Source organism: Centroberyx affinis, unplaced genomic scaffold (genome assembly GCF_046629955.1).
Source record: "Centroberyx affinis isolate AG114_WGS23_722 - 3 ecotype Tasmania unplaced genomic scaffold, CSIRO-AGI_Caff_v1 ptg000953l_1, whole genome shotgun sequence".
In the NCBI taxonomy this organism is placed as follows: domain Eukaryota; kingdom Metazoa; phylum Chordata; class Actinopteri; order Beryciformes; family Berycidae; genus Centroberyx; species Centroberyx affinis.
Window position 1 is genome coordinate 94728 of NW_027279527.1, and position 17883 is coordinate 112610.

A 17883-nucleotide genomic window follows, 5' to 3' on the forward strand; every position below is an offset into this window, starting at 1 on the left:
GTAAGTAAGTAAGTAACACTTTATTTATACAGCACTTTTCAAAACAAGGGTTACAAAGTGCTTTACAACAGGAAATAAAACAAGAGGTAGGTTAAAAAAAACAACAACCAAACAACCAAACAAATAAATAAAACAAGGCAAGAGACAACCAAAAAAAACAAACACACAACACACATTACACACAACAGTACATTGTTCTGCCAAGATGTGAATCCATGTAAAGTTGGATTTTTACATGGCAAAAAAGGTTTTATATATTTTTTAAGGTGTGAAGCACCTCATAGATCCAGAAGAAAAAAAAACTCAACACACAGTCATTCATTCATTCATTGACTCACAGTTAATCTATCTGCCCCCTAGTGGCCGTTAGGAGTCATTCCAATGCCTTAAGACCTCTCTGCAGTACTGCTGAATTGTATGGGGTGACTCAGGTCCAGGTCAAAAAAGAGTGAGGTAGAATGTGGTGGGTGCAGCTTATTCTCAGAAAGTTATTACTGACAGAGGAACACATTATGGCCAGAATGGTAGTTTTGCATTTTACTTGTAGCTGAAACGGTGGAGGTGGTGTACATTTTAACACCATAAACATGGACAGACTTACCACTGGGAAGCTCTGGCCTCTCCTGGTGAAGTCTGTGGAGAAAACATGATGTATTATGTCTTAATCTACTGACTGTTATTAGTAGTAGTGATGGTGGTAGTAGTAGCAGAAGCAGTAGGCTATAAGAAGGAGCTACAGGAAGTTCCTGGGGAAAAGGACGCTGATCTGCTTCCCCTTTCGCCACCGAGACCCTGATGGTGCTGGCCTTAATGTAATGCCCAGTGGTTTTAATGCAGATTTGCCTTTGTCTGTACAGTCAGTGTATGCCTCCTAACAGCCACTAGGGTGCAGATGCCTATCGCTCGAAACGACCACTGAGGGCAGATAGACCATGAATGGGTGAATAAATTAACAAATGAATGGATAGGACAATGTGAGGAGTTACTTTCTGGATCCATGAGGTGCTTCTCATCTTTAATCCTAATTGAGAAGAGAATACGGTAACCCTTCGTTTTACAGGTCCCTAACAACGTATGAACTATTCCTAATTAGACGTTAACAGAAAAAGTATTACACAGTAACATGGCTGCGTTATTTGAGCTTAAATGATGTTATTGTCTAACTGGACTAACTTACCATTTAGTTATTGCACTGTTAATTAGGCTACTAACAATGTATGATGAACTATTCATTAATAAAAAATAATTATACAACAACATATTTGTTGTTACCAGACCTGTAATATGAAGCAGGTCTATTTTCTAAAATTCAATAGTAATTCATGTATTTACATGGAACCGGACCTGTAACATGTAAGTGGACAATAACTCATACAATGTGACCATGTTTATTTTCTTTATTGGCATTAATGGTAAATTTAAACGGGACAGCAGTTTACATTCCATACAGACCAGACCGTCTGTATGGAATGACATACAGACGGCTACACTGATTGTTAACACAAAACAACATAAGGAACATCTTCCTAAAAGCGAGTTTCCCCCTTTTTGCAGGCCTCACATGTCAAATGATGTGTGTGATTTTACCAAAGTACAATTTGGGGCAGGGGCATTGTATGGCATATGACGCTGCATAACTTGACAGTCTGGCCTGTTTTTGGATTCTTGAAGTCCTTCAGGCATTTCGATAGGGGGCAGATGGAACAATTTCCACAGGGCTGATGTCCAACAGGGGGTGGAGTCTATGGTAGCATGGTTGGTGATTGGTGGTGTGTGTTGTGCATGTAGTGAGTGTGATGTCACCCATAGGTATCTGAAGGGCCGTTTTTAAGACAAAAGATTAGGTTTATGATCGCCGCCATGTCGACATTTTTTGGAGCTAGGGCAGCCAAAGCGAGGCCGAGGGTCGTCCGCAGAGCCGCAGCTCCGCCTGCTATTGGCCCGTAATCGACGACTTGTCAATCACTAGGAAAACAACCCCGTTTTATAACCGTTATATCCCATTAATGACACAATCATTTTGAAAATCGCCACAAGGACACACATTCAAAGAGGTGAAATTATAGCTACTGAGCCCATAACCTCTTGTTAAAAACATTTATGGACTTTATATTTTGAGTGAGATGTTGGGTTGTGGTCCCATTGACTTCATGGAGGCTGTTTGGAGTCTTTGGAGCCGGTCTCTAGTGGACGTTAGAGAAATGGTCGCCTGCCGCCACTTCCTTATTGGCTTCAAAATTCACCTGTGGTTTTGGCTGCTTGGTATACAGTATACATTTGTACTGGGAATGATTTTTGAATTTAATGAAATTGACTTCTGCATGTTAGAGGATTCCTTATAATTTGAATGAGTGCACCTGTGTTACCAGATACTCCCAATATTATAATCCACAGACACTGATGATCAGGAATGAAGTGATCCACCATGTAAAACAATTTCATTAGGCTAGGCTATATATTCTTCTGACAGAATAACGCACTGAGTGATCATCTGAGCGCTGTGGTTTCTACATGAAAGCCTGCTTCTCATCTCTTCAACATCTTTCAGCTCATTTTGCTGTTTGTACTCCAGCTCTCTAGTTTTTCCTCGTCTACTGTATTTTTTTTATTTTTCATAATTTTCTTCTTCTCCAATCTGTCCTTTCAGACACGTAATCTCTACCTCCCTTACAGTAGTTTTCATTTAGACACCCACGGCTTGTCGTATGCTCTAGGCCGATGAAAATGAAAGTCAGTGGAAGCAAGATTTATTGACTTTGGCTTCAGTTTCTCTACTACAGAAAACATCTACTAGATCTACTAGACAGGAATTACTGGAATTATAGGCTTGGTTAAAGTTATGGTTCTCTTTCTGTTGCCCTAATAATAATAGTAGTAATAACTTTATTTGTATAGCACTTTTCTAAAAACAATGTTTACAAAGTGCTTTACATACAATAAAACCAAAAAGGACAGTGATGTAAAATTACCACAATTAAATGAATGATAGAGCTGAAAATAAATAAATGAATAAATAAATAAATAAATAAATAGATAGGAATAAAAGGTAATACAAGAGATAAACAAACAAACAGAGGTACATTTAAAAACAGGTGGAACTTTACATAAAAGTGTGTGCCGAACCACAAGAAAGCAATAAATGGAATGGTATGGAATTTTATTTCAGCATTTGGCTGTTAACAAGTTACGAAGACGTGGTTTTGTTGTAAAGCTGTTTTCAACCTGTTTTAATCAGGCTACTCTTGTTCATTGTAGATGGTTATATTTCATTATTTGATAGATGCATAATAAAACTGCACCACCTGATCTGTAATTTCCTTGCTGCAGACTTGATTTCTGCCGACAAGTTCAGACTGGTTTAGACTTTGATACCGAAGCGATGAGGATGTGACAGCAGCTTGCAGACACCAGGACTGACAAAGGGGAATAAACAGCGTCTGTCAGATTTCACTGGTTTATTAATCATGGATGGAACTTTTATTTAACCAAGTAGTCCCATTGAGATTAAATTAAAGCTTTTCTTTTTCTTTTTCAAGACAGACCTGGCCAGGAAAACAGTGACACGCTGGTGTGACTGACATTCATGTGAATAACTTCAGTAAGTGATTTGAGGAATTATCTTCATTTGAATCACTAATGTTTCCTCTTAAGAAGAAACAACTTAGCCTTTGCATATTGGTCTAAGATATGAATTTGAGAATAATGGTAATAACTCTATAATACCGCTGCCAAAAATGGCCATAGCAGATTGTGGTAGATTGTCAACAGTTAGACAATTAAATGCTAAATGTGTAGACATTGATTGGATACAATAGCCTTGATTAAAACCCAGCTCTAGATTTAAATATTTTTACCAACGTGACTTTGATTTTTCCTGAGGAGAAAAGACTAAAATCAAATTAGACTCTGTAGACTAATGATTCATTTTTTAATCTCTCTCTCTCTCTCTCTCTCTGTCTCTCTCTCTCTCTCTCTCTCTCTCACACACACACACACACACACACACACACACCCAGTAGTCAACCTTCACTCGGTGTGGCGGCAGGTTATTTCCAACATGAAAAGGTATTGTAGCCGACAAATTACATTACAATTGATATTATTCTTCAACCAATTGATGCTTACTGTAGATCGATTTAACCGTAATAACACAATAATAAGGAATAACCCTCCATTTGTGATTAGGGAGTTGAAGGAATGTGAGGAAACTTACTGTTCAGGTTCAAAACATAAAAGACACACTTTTCTGTAACAGTTTGTGAAACATCAGTGTTTGGGTGTTAACGTTAAAGTCTTAAAGTCATGAACATGTTAATTTGTTGTAATGTTTTAAACCCGTTTTAATCAGAGCGGGAAGGCTGCTGTAGTTGACTGCAGATGATGTGGTTTAATTAACCATTAACCTCATAATATAAGACGCATAATAAAACTATATCATGACAATTTCATAGTAAGACTCTGGATTGGACTCTGATGTTAGACATTGTTTATCGGTTTATTTGGACTTTGATGCTGAAGTCATTTTATGGGGGCTGTTTGTTCATGTTTATTCAGGTCAAGACCTCTGTTGATCAGAATTGTTTTGATAGGTTTTCTGATCATATTTTAACTAGCTACTTAGCGCTCCTTAGTGGTAAATTAGGTTTTCAGCTTGAGGCCAACTTTTAAACACAATCCCACAGCCCCTTCACACCATGTGCACTATCTACTCCTTTCACACTCTGGTCATGGACCTAAAGGAGCAATGAAATACATGCTGCTTAATGCACTTTATACACTTTCACTGTATTCTCACTGTATATCACCCACTCTTGCTACAACACATACTTTCAAATGTGTATTCTATTAAAACTACTACTACTACTTCTGCTTGGTAAACATTTAAAGTCCACTAAACACTACTTCTGCTACTACTTAGATTTTTAAAAGGTATAGTCTTCTAAAGCAGTTTTGCTAATAGTAGCCAACTCATACATTTAAAGGTGGATTCTGCTGAAACACTACTTGAACTCTAATTCATACTTCTAAGGTATATTCTGCAAGAACTACTGCTACTATTACCATTCAAACGTGTTAAGATGCTCCACTTTTATTGCTAAATATTTTACTTTGTAGTTGAAGGTGTGATATCTGGTAGTCAAACAACAATTTTAAAAGCGTATCTAAATCTGTTGTGCTGTCATACGTCATGCTGAAGAAAGTACACTTAAAAAATTCTTAAAAAATGTAACTATTTATTATTATTTTTCTTTTGTACACTTTTTGGGGACAAAAATGCTTGTACCAGTTAAGCTAGCAATGCTATTCAAACTTTCAAATGTTCAGCATTTTACATTTACATGTTTGGCATTTCCCTGATGTCCAGAGTGATCTAAAGTGAGTTTATCAGTAGAGTAAGCTTCAATTCCTAAATCATCAAAACTTACAAACAACATAAAGGGCCTTAAGCACCTTTACAATATTCTTATTACATTAGAGAGGAGAGAGAGAGAGAAAAAAAACATTCAGTGGGAAATGGACGGAATGAGGTAACTTTACTAACTTTAGTAAACTTTGGTGTGCTAATACTCTTGTTAATACCTATGTGGTAGTTTCTGAGTATCCACCAGCTACTGTGGCTCATAGACTAAAAAGTTAATTTCCCAGCCTGGTCTTCCTCTCTGTCTACCAGGATCCAGCAGGAGAGACCAGACTCCCCTGAACCCAGTTGTGTGTCCATGGAGAGTGACCTGTCAGAAGATGACCTTAGTCATTCTGAAGATGAACACCATTCTTCTGAAAAAAAGTAAAGTGTTACTAGCATTAAAATGTTACTGTATTCATGTTTTAACCATTACTCATTAACTTTTTTACCATTGGTCTTCATCACATACGATACAGTTACATCTTAACACCTGGGAGCTGCCTAGTACAACCACAGTCTTTTACTATTGACAGCTAAGAAATACACTGGAGCAATTTGGGGCTTAAGTTTCTTGTATATGGGAACTTTAGTATTGGGTTGTGGAGTGAGAGAGTGTTAAGTAATGAACTGTCAACTTGTTGGTCAAAATCCTGCCTCTCTAACCATTTATCCATCCTGTGTTTCTAGTAGGATCCAGCAGGAAAGACCAGACTCCCCTGAACCCAGCTGTGTGTCCATGAAGAGTGGTCGGTCTATGACTCCACCTCTTGGATTCAAAGAAGAACACCAATCTATTGACAAAAGGTAAGAATGAAAACTGATGATAGTCATGAACTGTCAACCTGTTGGTCAAAATCCTGCCTCTCTAACCATTGCCCCTGTTTTGTCCATCCTGTGTTTCTAGTAGGATCCAGCAGGAAAGACCAGACTCCCCTGAACCCAGCTGTGTGTCCATGAAGAGTGACCGGTCTATGACTCCACCTCTTGGATTCAAAGGAGGACACCAATTTATTGACAAAAGGTAAGGAATGATAACTGATGATAAAAAACAGATGGGTTTGTTGTTATCAGTCTCATTGGATATAGAACTGGTCCAGCCCTTCAAACTGCAGATTTTGCCTCTTCTTTCAAAACATCACATCCAGTAATCAGACCAGCATTTACACTGGAGTTAATCTTGTGCTTCTACAAGGATTCATCATGATAGAACACAACACCTGCCAGGGTTCGAACCAGGACTAAGAACATGGACCACATCACGCCAGTGCTGAGATCACTGCATTGGCTTCCTGTATGCCAAAGAATTGAGTTTAAAATTCAGTTGCATGTTTATAAAGCGCTAAATGGTTTAGGACCAAAATACATTTCTGATCTCCTTCAATGTTACGAACCCACTAGACCCCTCAGGTCTTCAGATACTGGTCTGCTTACTGTTCCAGGGTCAGAACAAAGCATGGAGAAGCAGCTGTTAGTTTTTATGCTCCTCAGGCCTGGAACAAACTTCCAGAACATCTGAGGTCTGCCTCCACTTTAGAATCTTTCAAATCAGGGCTTAAAACTTTTCTGTTCGCCAGGGCTTTTTAAGAAATTTAGGGCAACACTCATCTGCTTTGTAATATTTCTTTATTTCTATCTTTTATATGTTCTTTAAAATGTGATTTTAATGCATTTTCATTTTCCTAATCCTAATCTTGTCTTTTTATCTATGTCTTTATTTTTATTTTATGTAAAGCGCTTTGACTTGCCATTGTGTATGAAATGTGCTATATAACAACCGGAAAAATGAACGCGTTTCAGCTAGAAGCCATCTAGCTGATGGCGCTGATGATGGCTTCTAGCTGAAATGTGTTTGTTTTTTGCCCATAATAAATAAGAAGATTATTGTTCTGTAAGTGCCGGTGTTCTGTTTGTTTTGATCCTTGCCACAACCGTGCACCCAATACATTGTTTATGATTTGGAGCTGTGCGCGCTGCTACTTTTTAATATATCTTCTCCACAGATTTCACCAGGAGAGGTCAGAGGTTCCCACTGGTCAGTCTGCCCAGGAGCATCAAACAGACCTGGACTCCATATTTATGGTGTATAAATTTACAACAACACATTTTACTTCAGCTACAAATAAAATGCAAATAAGCATTCTGGTCATAGTCTCCATGCTACAATCTTTAGACCAATGGGCTTTCAATCAATAACAGATGCATCTGATGCTGTGTTCTGCAAATTTAATAGTAAAGATAAAGGAATAGTTCACCCAAAAATGAAAATATCTACTCACCCCCATGCCAGAAAATCTGGTAAAGTTTGTTAGTCCATACAACAATCCTGGAGATCCCTGGAAGAAATACATTGCTGCGTTCTCCAAAACAAATTAAGTTGTTTGGAGACCTGTCTGCATGTATTACACTGTGCAGAATAAATACAGAAAGGAGACTAAAGTGGACATCACACATTAATATGGGTGCTCACTTATTGAATTTGATGATTAAATACAAAGTAATTGGTTTAAAACAGTAATTGTACCTGTTTCAAAATCTTGTGCTTTTATTTTGAAGGCTAAACGGCCAAACTGGAAGTCTTGTTTCTGCTAATTCGAGCTAGTCTTACCTATTGGCACCTATTTGCACAAATGTGATGTTTTTTTAAATCAACAGCTAGAGTGGCGATTTCAACTAAATAATGGTGTAAATGTCGGTCACTTTGGGATCTTTTGGCTTCAAGAGACTTAGATTATGCTGTAAGAGCTGCATGGACCATTTTATGGTTATTTTCCATTATTTTTTGAAGACTGAAGACAGGTCTCCAGGACTTCATTGTTTTGGAGAACACAGCAATGTACTGTACTTCTTCTGGGGATCTCCGGGACTCTTGTATGGACTAACAAACTTTACCAGATTTTCTACTGGCATGGGGGTGAGTAGATAATGACAGAATTAAATTTTTTGGGTGAACTATTAATTTAATTTATTATATTATTCTGTTCCAGCTTCTTGAGGAGAACATTGTCATTTTTATGAAGAACGAACTGAAGAGCTTCCGGAGGGTTCTTTGTCCAGATTACCCAGAATGCTTAGAGGGGCAGAATGAGGATGACAAGGTGGTGGATGGTGAGGGGGAAGAGCAGCGGAGGAGCAGCAGAGAGGCTTTTCTGCAGATCACACTGCACTTCCTCAGGGAAATGAAGCAAGTGGAGCTGGCTGACTCTCTGCAGAGCAGTAAGATGCTTTTAACATGTTTAACATAATGGAAACAGGAAATAATGGGAAAATGGGAGAGGTTTACATTATAAACACTGCTGTAAATATGCTGTACACATCTGCATCAGATCTATCTATTCTGGGCTGCACATAACACACACAAAACATGTCTGTTCTCTAATGATGAGCTGAATAGATATCATGAGTGGGAAATATATATACATCCACATGTAAATGTTTACATTTCTCATATTTTCCATAAGATCCACTCATTGATTTCATTTATTGTTTATTCATTTAGAAACTTTTGCTGCAGCGTGCCAACGTAAACTAAAAACTAATCTGAAGGAGACATTCCAGTGTTTGTTTGAGGGGATTGCTGAAGCAGGAAACCCAACACCACTTAATCAGATCCACACAGAGCTCTACATCACAGAGGGAGGGAGTGGAGAGGTCAATGATGAACATGAAATCAGACAGATTGAAATGGCATTCAGGAAACCAGCAAGTTCAGAAACAGCAATCAAATGTGAAGACATCTTTAAACCTGGAAGAGATAAACAAATGAGAACACTGATGACAAAGGGAGTGGCTGGCATTGGGAAAACAGTCTTAACACAGAAGTTCACTCTGGACTGGGCTGAAGACAAAGCCAACCACAATATACACTTCACATTTCCATTCACTTTCCGAGAACTGAATTTGCTGAAAGGAAAAAGGTACAGCTTGGTGTCACTTCTTCATCACTTCTTTACTGAGACCAAAGAAGCAGGAATCTACAGGTTTGACAAGTTCCAGGTTGTGTTCATCTTTGACGGTCTGGATGAGTGTCGACTTCCTCTAGACTTCCAGAACAATGAGATCCTGACTGATGTTACAGAGTCAACCTCAGTGGACGTGCTGCTGACAAACCTCATCAAGGGGAAACTGCTTCCCTCTGCTCGCCTCTGGATAACCACACGACCTGCAGCAGCCAATCAGATCCCTCCTGAGTGTGTTGACATGGTGACAGAGGTGAGAGGGTTCACTGACCCACAGAAGGAGGAGTACTTCAGGAAGAGATTCGGAGATAAGGAGCAGGCCAGCAGAATCATCTCACACATCAAGACATCCCGAAGCCTCCACATCATGTGCCACATCCCAGTCTTCTGTTGGATCACTGCTACAGTTCTGGAACATGTGTTGAGAACAGATGAGAGAGGAGAGATGCCCAAGACACTGACTAAGATGTACACCCTCTTCCTGGTGGTCCAGTCCAAGCTGGCGAATGTCAAGTATCATGGGAGAGCTGAGACAGATCCACACTGGAATACAGAGAGCAAGAAGATGATTCTCTCTCTGGGAAAACTGGCTTTTGAGCAGCTGGAGAAAGGCAACCTGATCTTCTATGACACAGACCTGGCAGAGTGTGGCATTGATATCAGAGCAGCCTCAGTGTACTCAGGAGTGTTCACACAGATCTTTAAAGAAGAGCGTGGGCTGTATCAGGACAAGGTGTTTTGCTTTGTCCATCTGAGCATTCAGGAGTTTCTGGCTGCTCTTTATGTCTTTCTGTCTTTCATCAACACTGATGTCAATCTACTGTCAGAAACACAAACAGCATCCTGGTGGGCTATGCTGTTCGGGAACAAATCTCAGGTAAAACACCTCCACCAGTGTGCTGTGGACAAGGCTCCACAGAGTCCAAATGGACACTTGGACTTGTTCCTCCGCTTCCTCCTGGGCCTTTCACTGGAGACCAATCAGACTCTTCTACGAGGCCTGCTGACACAGACAGGAAGTAACTCACAGACAAATCAAGAAACAGTCCAGTACATCAAGGAGAAAATCAGGGAGAATCACTCTCCAGAGAGAAGCATCAATCTGTTCCACTGTCTGAATGAGCTGAATGACCGTTCTCTAGTGGAGGAGATCCAACAGTACCTGAGATCAGGAAGTCTCTCCACAGACAAACTCTCCCCTGCTCAGTGGTCGGCTCTGGTCTTCATCTTACTGTCATCAGAACAAGAGCTGGATGTGTTTGACCTGAAGAAATACTCTGCTTCAGAGGAGGGTCTTCTGAGGCTGCTGCCAGTGGTCAAAGCCTCCAATAAATCTTTGTATGTACACAGATAACTGGACATTTTAAATATACTAAATGTGATCTTATTTACAGGAGGGAAAAAATGTATATATATTTTTCTAATCCTTCTTCAGGCTAAGTTACTGTGAGCTGTCAGAGAGAAGCTGTGAAGCTCTGGCCTCAGTTCTCAGCTCCCAGTCCTCTAGTCTGAGAGAGCTGGACCTGATTAACAACGACCTGCAGGATTCAGGAGTGAAGCTGCTCTCTGCTGGACTGGGGAGTCCACACTCTAGACTGGAAACTCTCAGGTAACATCAATTTACAGTTTTTCTCATTACATTTTAAACATTTCTCCACACTAAGGTCCGTACTCTCAAAACAATGTCTCTAAGTTCAGTATTCCTGAATCTACAAAGTGTGACCCTGTTAGATTCACATCAGAACTTCAGAGCCATTTTACATGCATTTTCAATTTCATAAGATGGAAACTGGACTGGATAGAGACAGAAAAAAGGCCCAACTTTTAAAACACTTAAAATCTGCTTTATATATCTTCTTATTCTTCATGGCTTTTTGTGAAGCATGACCTAGCATATGCCATTAGGTGGATGCATTTAGTCAAGTGTAGTTATATAGCCCTTTATCACAAGCATGTCTCAGAGGACTTTACCGAGAATGTGTCTAGCTAGATCTAACTAAACACAATCAGTGGTTAACAACATTATATAGGACAAGCATAGCGAAAAACACAAGGTAGGCAAGAGGAGATTTTAGCAAGACAAACAACCTACCTCTACCATAGTTTGAAAGAAAAAACAGCGACAACATTGACATTAAAATATAATAAAATAACATTTTAATGTTTTTTCATGTCTATTGAGGCTGAGTGGCTGTAAGCTGTCAGAAAAAAGCTGTGAAGCTCTGGCCTCAGTTCTCAGCTCCCAGTCCTCTAGTCTGAGAGAGCTGGACCTGAGTAACGACGACCTGCAGGATTCAGGAGTGAAGCTGCTCTCTGCTGGACTGGAGAGACCACACTGTAGACTGGAAACTCTCAGGTTAGTTTTCCATTTAAATCCAGCTTTACTTGCAGTTTAATATTAGTAAATAAAAAGCTGACCTGTGTATGGTTTTCTCTGCTTCCAGTTGTTGAAACCTAAAATACCTTAAACTCTTAAACCAAATAAAGCCACAGAGCCGGTCAACTATTCACATTGGAGACAGTTATATGTTTTGCAAGTATATAATAATAATAAACTTTATTTATATAGTACCTTTCAAAACCTAGAATAAAATAGATGGTTAGTGAAGGACTTTACAGAAAAGTAGGTTTTAAAAAGTGACTTAAAAGATGATAGAGATTTTGCTAGCCTGAGATTCTCAGGCAGGGAGTGTCCTGTGAGTGTCTGAGGATTTAGTGTTGAGGCGTGTTTTAGGAACAACCAAGAGGGCCTATCTGAGGATCTCAGACTGTGCTCAGGCTCATGAGAGATTAAAAGGCCTAAAATGTGGATTGGAGCCTGCCCTGTAAAGCTTTAAACGTTATCAGTAAAATCTTAAAGTTCTGAAACCTATGGGCAACCAGTGAAGAGATGCAAGAATAAGTGTGATGTGGTCTGATCTCTTAGAATTGGTTAAAAGTCTCGCAGCTGCATTTTGTACCAACTGCAGGTGGGAGATGGCTTTTTTATCGAGCCCTGAGTAAAGAGAATTGCAGTAGTCTAACTGTGAGGAAATAAAAACAAGGATCCCCTTTTCAAGGTCTTTAAAGGATAGAAACGACCCAATTTTAGCAATGTTCCTTAGCCGAAGAAAATATGCTTGGATGACCTTAGTTATTTGGCCATCAAAAGAGAGGTCAGAGTCAAAGAACAGCCCCAGATTACGGGCAGCAGGCTTGACATTGGAGGACAAGGTGCAAAGAGTTGACTGAAGAGGTGACCATGTTTGGGGAACCAAATAAAAGGATCTCAGATCTTGATTAATTTAGCTGGAGAAAGTTCTGTGATATCCAGCACTTAATGTCAGAGAGACAAGATATAACACAGGCCATGTTGCCTCCCTCACCAGGTCTGAGTGGGACATAGAGCTGAGTGTCGTCAGCATAACAATGAAAGTGGATACCATGCTTACGAATAATGTGCCCCAGGGGAAGCATGTAGATAGAGAATAATAAGGGACCTAAGACTGAACCCTGGGGAACACTTCGCAAAAGGGGGGCAACAGAGGAGGAGGCTTCTCGAATTCTGACCAAGAAACTTCTGTCACTGAGGTATGAGCAAAACCAATCAAGAGCCAAGCCCTTGATGCCAATCCATTTCTTGAAACATTATATTAAAATAGTGGTGGTCAACTGTGTCAAAAGCAGCACTCAGATAAAGGAGAATTAAAATAGAACAATCATCAAACCTGTAGTTTAGAAATTGGTCTAAAATTGTTTTAAACAAGAGATTTAGGGTTAGATCAGAAGAGGTTTAACTATCGCATGTTTGAGGGAGGAAGGAAACACGTCAGTAATTAGAGAGCAGTTGACAATAGATAAAATGTTTGGGCCAACTGTCTGAGATACCTCTCTCAAGAATCTGGTGGGAATTATATCTAGAGGACAGGAAGTGGATTTCATTTGGGAGATGGTGTCCTCTAGGGTTGGAAGGGAGATTTCATTTAAATGAGTTAGCGGAGCAGGGGGATCAGAGCAATTATATATACAGAGGTCTCTGGACTCAGGGGAAATTTGTGATCTAATCCCCTCTATTTTATTGACAAAGAATTAGAGAAACTCCTCACATTTTTCAGGAAGTGGTTGTACTGGTTGATTGGATGGGAACTCATCAGTCAAACGTTGAAATAAAAACCATGGAATTACAAGACTGGCTGGAGATTCAATCTGAAAAATCTGCTTTCCTGGCATACTTGACTGCATTCTGATATACAGTCATTACGTTTTTGCGGATATTGAGTGATCTAGTGAGTTTATCTTTTTTCCACCTGTGCACAGCTTTCCTGCATTGTCTCTTAATGTCCTTAGTAATGTCATTGAGCCAAGGCAGGACATTAGGTTTCCTAATTTTGTCTTTAAAAGGTGCAATAAAATCTAGAATGGTCAAGCAAGAATTATTAAAATAAGAAACCAAAACATCAGTGGAGAAATATCCCATTTGTATAAGTGTACATTATTCCAGAATGAGTCAAAATTGTCAGTAAATTCATTAGCCCCGGCATGGACAATCACAGTGTGGGCAGAGGGATACAGTTCGACAATCACAGGGACCTGATCGATAATATCAGCAACCTTAAAACCAGACAACTAATTTAAATAGAACAACTAATTTCAGAGTCGTATACTAAGAAATGTAAAATATGAACATGTAGCTTGTGTTGTGTGTGTGTTCAGGCTGTCAGGCTGTCTGCTCACAGAGGAAGGCTGTGCTTCTCTGGCCTCAGCTCTGAGCTCCAACCCCTCCCATCTGAGAGAGCTGGACCTGAGCTACAATCATCCAGGAGCCTCAGGAGTGAAGCTGCTCTCTGCTGGACTGGAGGATCCACACTGGAGACTGGACTCTCTCAGGTATGGAGAGGCAACTGCTAGAAGGCTGAGAGCTCACACATTTTCTCTGTGACTCTCTGACAAACTGAGGAATATTGTTTAACAGGAACTGTGACTGATTTTGTATGGAAAATCATTCCTATTAAATGTGCATGTTTCCATAATCACAGAGAAAATACCAGTCTGACTTTGTTTATCCCTCCTCAGTTTGGACCATGGTGGAGTTCAGAGGTTGAAATCTGGTCTAAAGAAGTGTAAGTGTGTAATTAGTTTGATTCATGAAAACAAAGCAAAACACATTCAACTACATTCAATTCAGTATTTGTCTAGTATTTTCCAGTTTCTCCACCCCTCTGCGAAATATTTATCTATTCAGCAGAGTTGTAAGTTATACATACAGGGGGTGGACAAAATAATAGAAACACCTTACAATATAATACAATACAATGCAATAGCCCTGCAATACATACCAGCTTTCTGAAGCTCATAATGTTCAGTTTTTGTTCAGACTGCGTCACAGAAGTGTTGATTCAACTCTATGGTAATTTTTTGAGGCTGTAGTTTGTGGTGTTGCTTAGCAAATATCCTATTAAGTGTCCTTTAGTCACTATTGGGGTGGATCTATTTTTGGCCAGTGTTCCTCTTTGCCAATGCAGTTTGCCTGTGTTAGGCATATGTTGTCCTTGATTTTGAGACTTTCCCCCTTGCCACGTTACATAATTTTAATGTGTTTACAATCAATGCATCAGCAATTGAGGCAGCAACTATATCTGGCCTCTTTGTACCTCTGCAAGTTACCTTATGTTGCCTTGAAAACTCGCGTATAAAAATTGTGATTGTGAGACCTCTTTTAAAGCTGACACATACTGCTAATTGGTATTCAACTTAATATGACTCACTTGTGTTGCTGCCTTTCAATTTCTGTTATTTTGTCCAAATACATATATGTAGTATATTTATTTATTTGTCTGTTTGTTTTTAACCCATTCATTTGTAACCCATTCATTTATTAGTACTCTTGTTTTATCATATTTTCCTAATTGTTGTATCTTATGTAAGCCCCATTAGAGGTTGACTGCCTTTTTTGTAATTTGAACAAATTCTTTTCAATTTGAATAATAGGTGTATTTAAAAATAATAATAATTCACAGTCATTAATAAATCAATAAATAATAAACACAACAGGTGTATTCAATGAGAAACTGCTGCTGTATTGTGTCTTGTTCTCCCTATCAGATACCTGTGAACTCACACTGGACCCAAACACAGCAAACAAAAACCTCTTCCTGTCTGAAGACAACAGAAAGGTGACAGCAGTGACAGAGAAGCAGCCATATCCTGATCACCCAGAGAGATTTGACCACCGGCCTCAGCTGCTGTGTAGAAATGGTCTGACTGGTCGCTGTTACTGGGAGGTTGAATGTAAAAGATGGGTTTCAATTGGAGTGACTTACAGAGGAATCAGAAGGAGAGGAAGGGGTGATGACTGCAGGCTTGGAGTGAATGACAAGTCCTGGAGTCTCTTCTGCTCTGGTGAGAGTTACTCTGCCTCATACAATAACAGAACAACAGTCATACAAACCCCCCTCTCCTCTGGCTCTGGCAGAGTCGCAGTTTATCTGGACTGGCCTGCTGGCTCTCTGTCCTTCTACAGAGTTTCCTCTGACACACTGATCCACCTCCACACCTTCCACTCCACATTCACTGAACCACTCTATCCTGCGTTTGGGGTTGGCTTTCACTCCTCAGTGTCTCTGTGTCAGATTGACGAGGGAGAGTCACCTCCCGTGTAGAGAAACACAACTGCTGAAATGATCATTCACTCTGTACAGGATCACACACACACACACGTGCATGCATCTAACGTAATAATATTAATGTTTGTATTTTCATATTGGTTTACTACTCATTATACTGTAAACAAACATAATCCACCAATCACTGTAAATAGAGTGTATACTATGTGTTGGGTAACTGAACATTTTAACATCACAGATGTACAAAACATGGTTTATTGTGGAAAATAAACTGAAATGGATGAGATATTCAACCAGACAGAATCAAGTTATTGTTGTTCATCTTAGAGTCTGTTGTTGATGATTGACAGGTTAAAATATCTTTCTTTTGAACTTTTTTTAATTTGGTAATCACCACTCCAAGCTAAACAACCTTTTCATTTTCTACAATCTCTACAACTACAATTTTTTTACGTCTTTTTTTTATATTTTTGTCAGTGTGACTCAGGTTTGTTCGATACCAAGCACGTTGTTGTGTGACGAGAAAATTATCCCAGTGCCTTTGAATGCAACTGGCTCTTCTATTTACTAAGTTTATATAAAAAAATACAATACAATTGGTTTATGGATTCTGAAAGCTCAAGACCGCATGTTTTCAAAACAGTATAACACTCATTAGACAGAGAAAGGAATACAGCTCATCTCTAGTGGCTGGGATGTCTAATCCTCCAAAAAAATAGTCCAAGGCACACTTCTTTGCAGAAAAAGTTAAAAAGCCTCAACGCCAACGTGTTTCAACTATACAGTTTTCATCAGGGCCCTGATGAAGACTGTATAGTTGAAACGTGTTAGTGTAACCCATACATTAAAGGCTTTTTAACTTTTTCTGCAAAGAAGTGTGCCTTGACTCCAACGAGCACCTTCTTTTAAACTTGGTAAGCAAAGCAGCGCTCCTTCAGCTTCATTCTATGAACAGTATAACACTCATGCCATCTATAAAAATAGTTCAACTTTTCACAGCCAATTTTCCTCACTACGCCATTGGGGTGCTGGTACCGGGACCTTCAGGTAGAACTGTTCACCACTAAGATGAACAGTTCTCTTGTTTTGTTTTCTACAATTGTTGGCCAGAAATGTTTTATCTTTTTCTTTTCGAACAAGCATAGATGATTAAGTCAAAAAACAAATATCTCAACATAATAAAAGCACGGGAAAATGATCTACAGCGATGTAAAACAGTAAGGGAATGCAGGAAATGAGCACAAATTAATCCTTTAAAGGGTTTGATGCAAATTCTTTGATGCAAATTCTGTTCTGATGTACAGTATGTCTCTATAACAAAAATGCCAATACAATGTTACCTCTCACTTATGGAAATTAATCTGCCGACGTCTCTTTAATTCACGACGGATATCTGTAATTTTTAAGGGGAACCCAAGGGGAATGAGCTCCTAAATGAACTGAGATGCAAATATTGGTTTGTGTAGGAGAAGAGGTGATGGGTGGCTGGATGCTTGTTCAACAACACTGACCAGGGGCAAACAAATACACAATATAGAGCTACAATACTATGAACTGCAGCACTGAGCAACAAGATAGCTTCCTGTCGCTACTTGTTGATCCTAATAAAGCTGCAGCACTACTTGCTTGATGAGTTGTCTTATTCTTTTTTGTTAACCACTTCCTAATGCCCATTTTTTATGAAAAAGTTAGAATTACAGGATCTAGGCTACTACTCAGAGACTCATGAATATGGAAGGTCACCTATGCTAACTCTACCCACCAACTTTATTAAAAATTTGAAAGTGATGAAATTCTGATTTGTGACGGTTCTAAATTTACATAAATTACAAATAGCGTATATGACTGTTATTTAGTTTAGTTTTTTGGATTTGACGTAGCATTTAATATCATATATAGTATAGCATAAATAAATCATTCC

At 39.2% G+C, this 17883-nt stretch overlaps 1 protein-coding gene across 1 annotated transcript; it reads left to right on the top strand.

Annotated features, from left to right (window-relative positions):
* Nucleotides 1-5696: 5696 nt before the first annotated feature.
* Nucleotides 5697-15998, top strand: LOC139646186 (protein NLRC3-like). Its single transcript, XM_071522118.1, has 9 exons — nucleotides 5697-5785; nucleotides 7405-7483; nucleotides 8389-8617; nucleotides 8901-10698; nucleotides 10796-10969; nucleotides 11543-11716; nucleotides 14053-14226; nucleotides 14413-14459; nucleotides 15442-15998. Exons 1-9 carry the CDS (start codon nucleotides 5718-5720, stop codon nucleotides 15996-15998), a joined length of 3300 nt encoding a protein of 1099 aa, XP_071378219.1. The 5' UTR covers nucleotides 5697-5717.
* Nucleotides 15999-17883: the final 1885 nt, after the last annotated feature.

Excerpts from the sequence above, each read along its gene's own strand:
- LOC139646186 (XM_071522118.1), top strand. The coding sequence starts at position 5,718 with ATGGAGAGTGACCTGTCAGAAGATGACCTTAGTCATTCTGAAGATGAA. Across the intron at positions 8,618-8,900 it reads GGCTGACTCTCTGCAGAGCA|AAACTTTTGCTGCAGCGTGC; the intron begins GTAAGATGCTTT and ends TTATTCATTTAG. Across the intron at positions 10,970-11,542 it reads TCTAGACTGGAAACTCTCAG|GCTGAGTGGCTGTAAGCTGT; the intron begins GTAACATCAATT and ends ATGTCTATTGAG.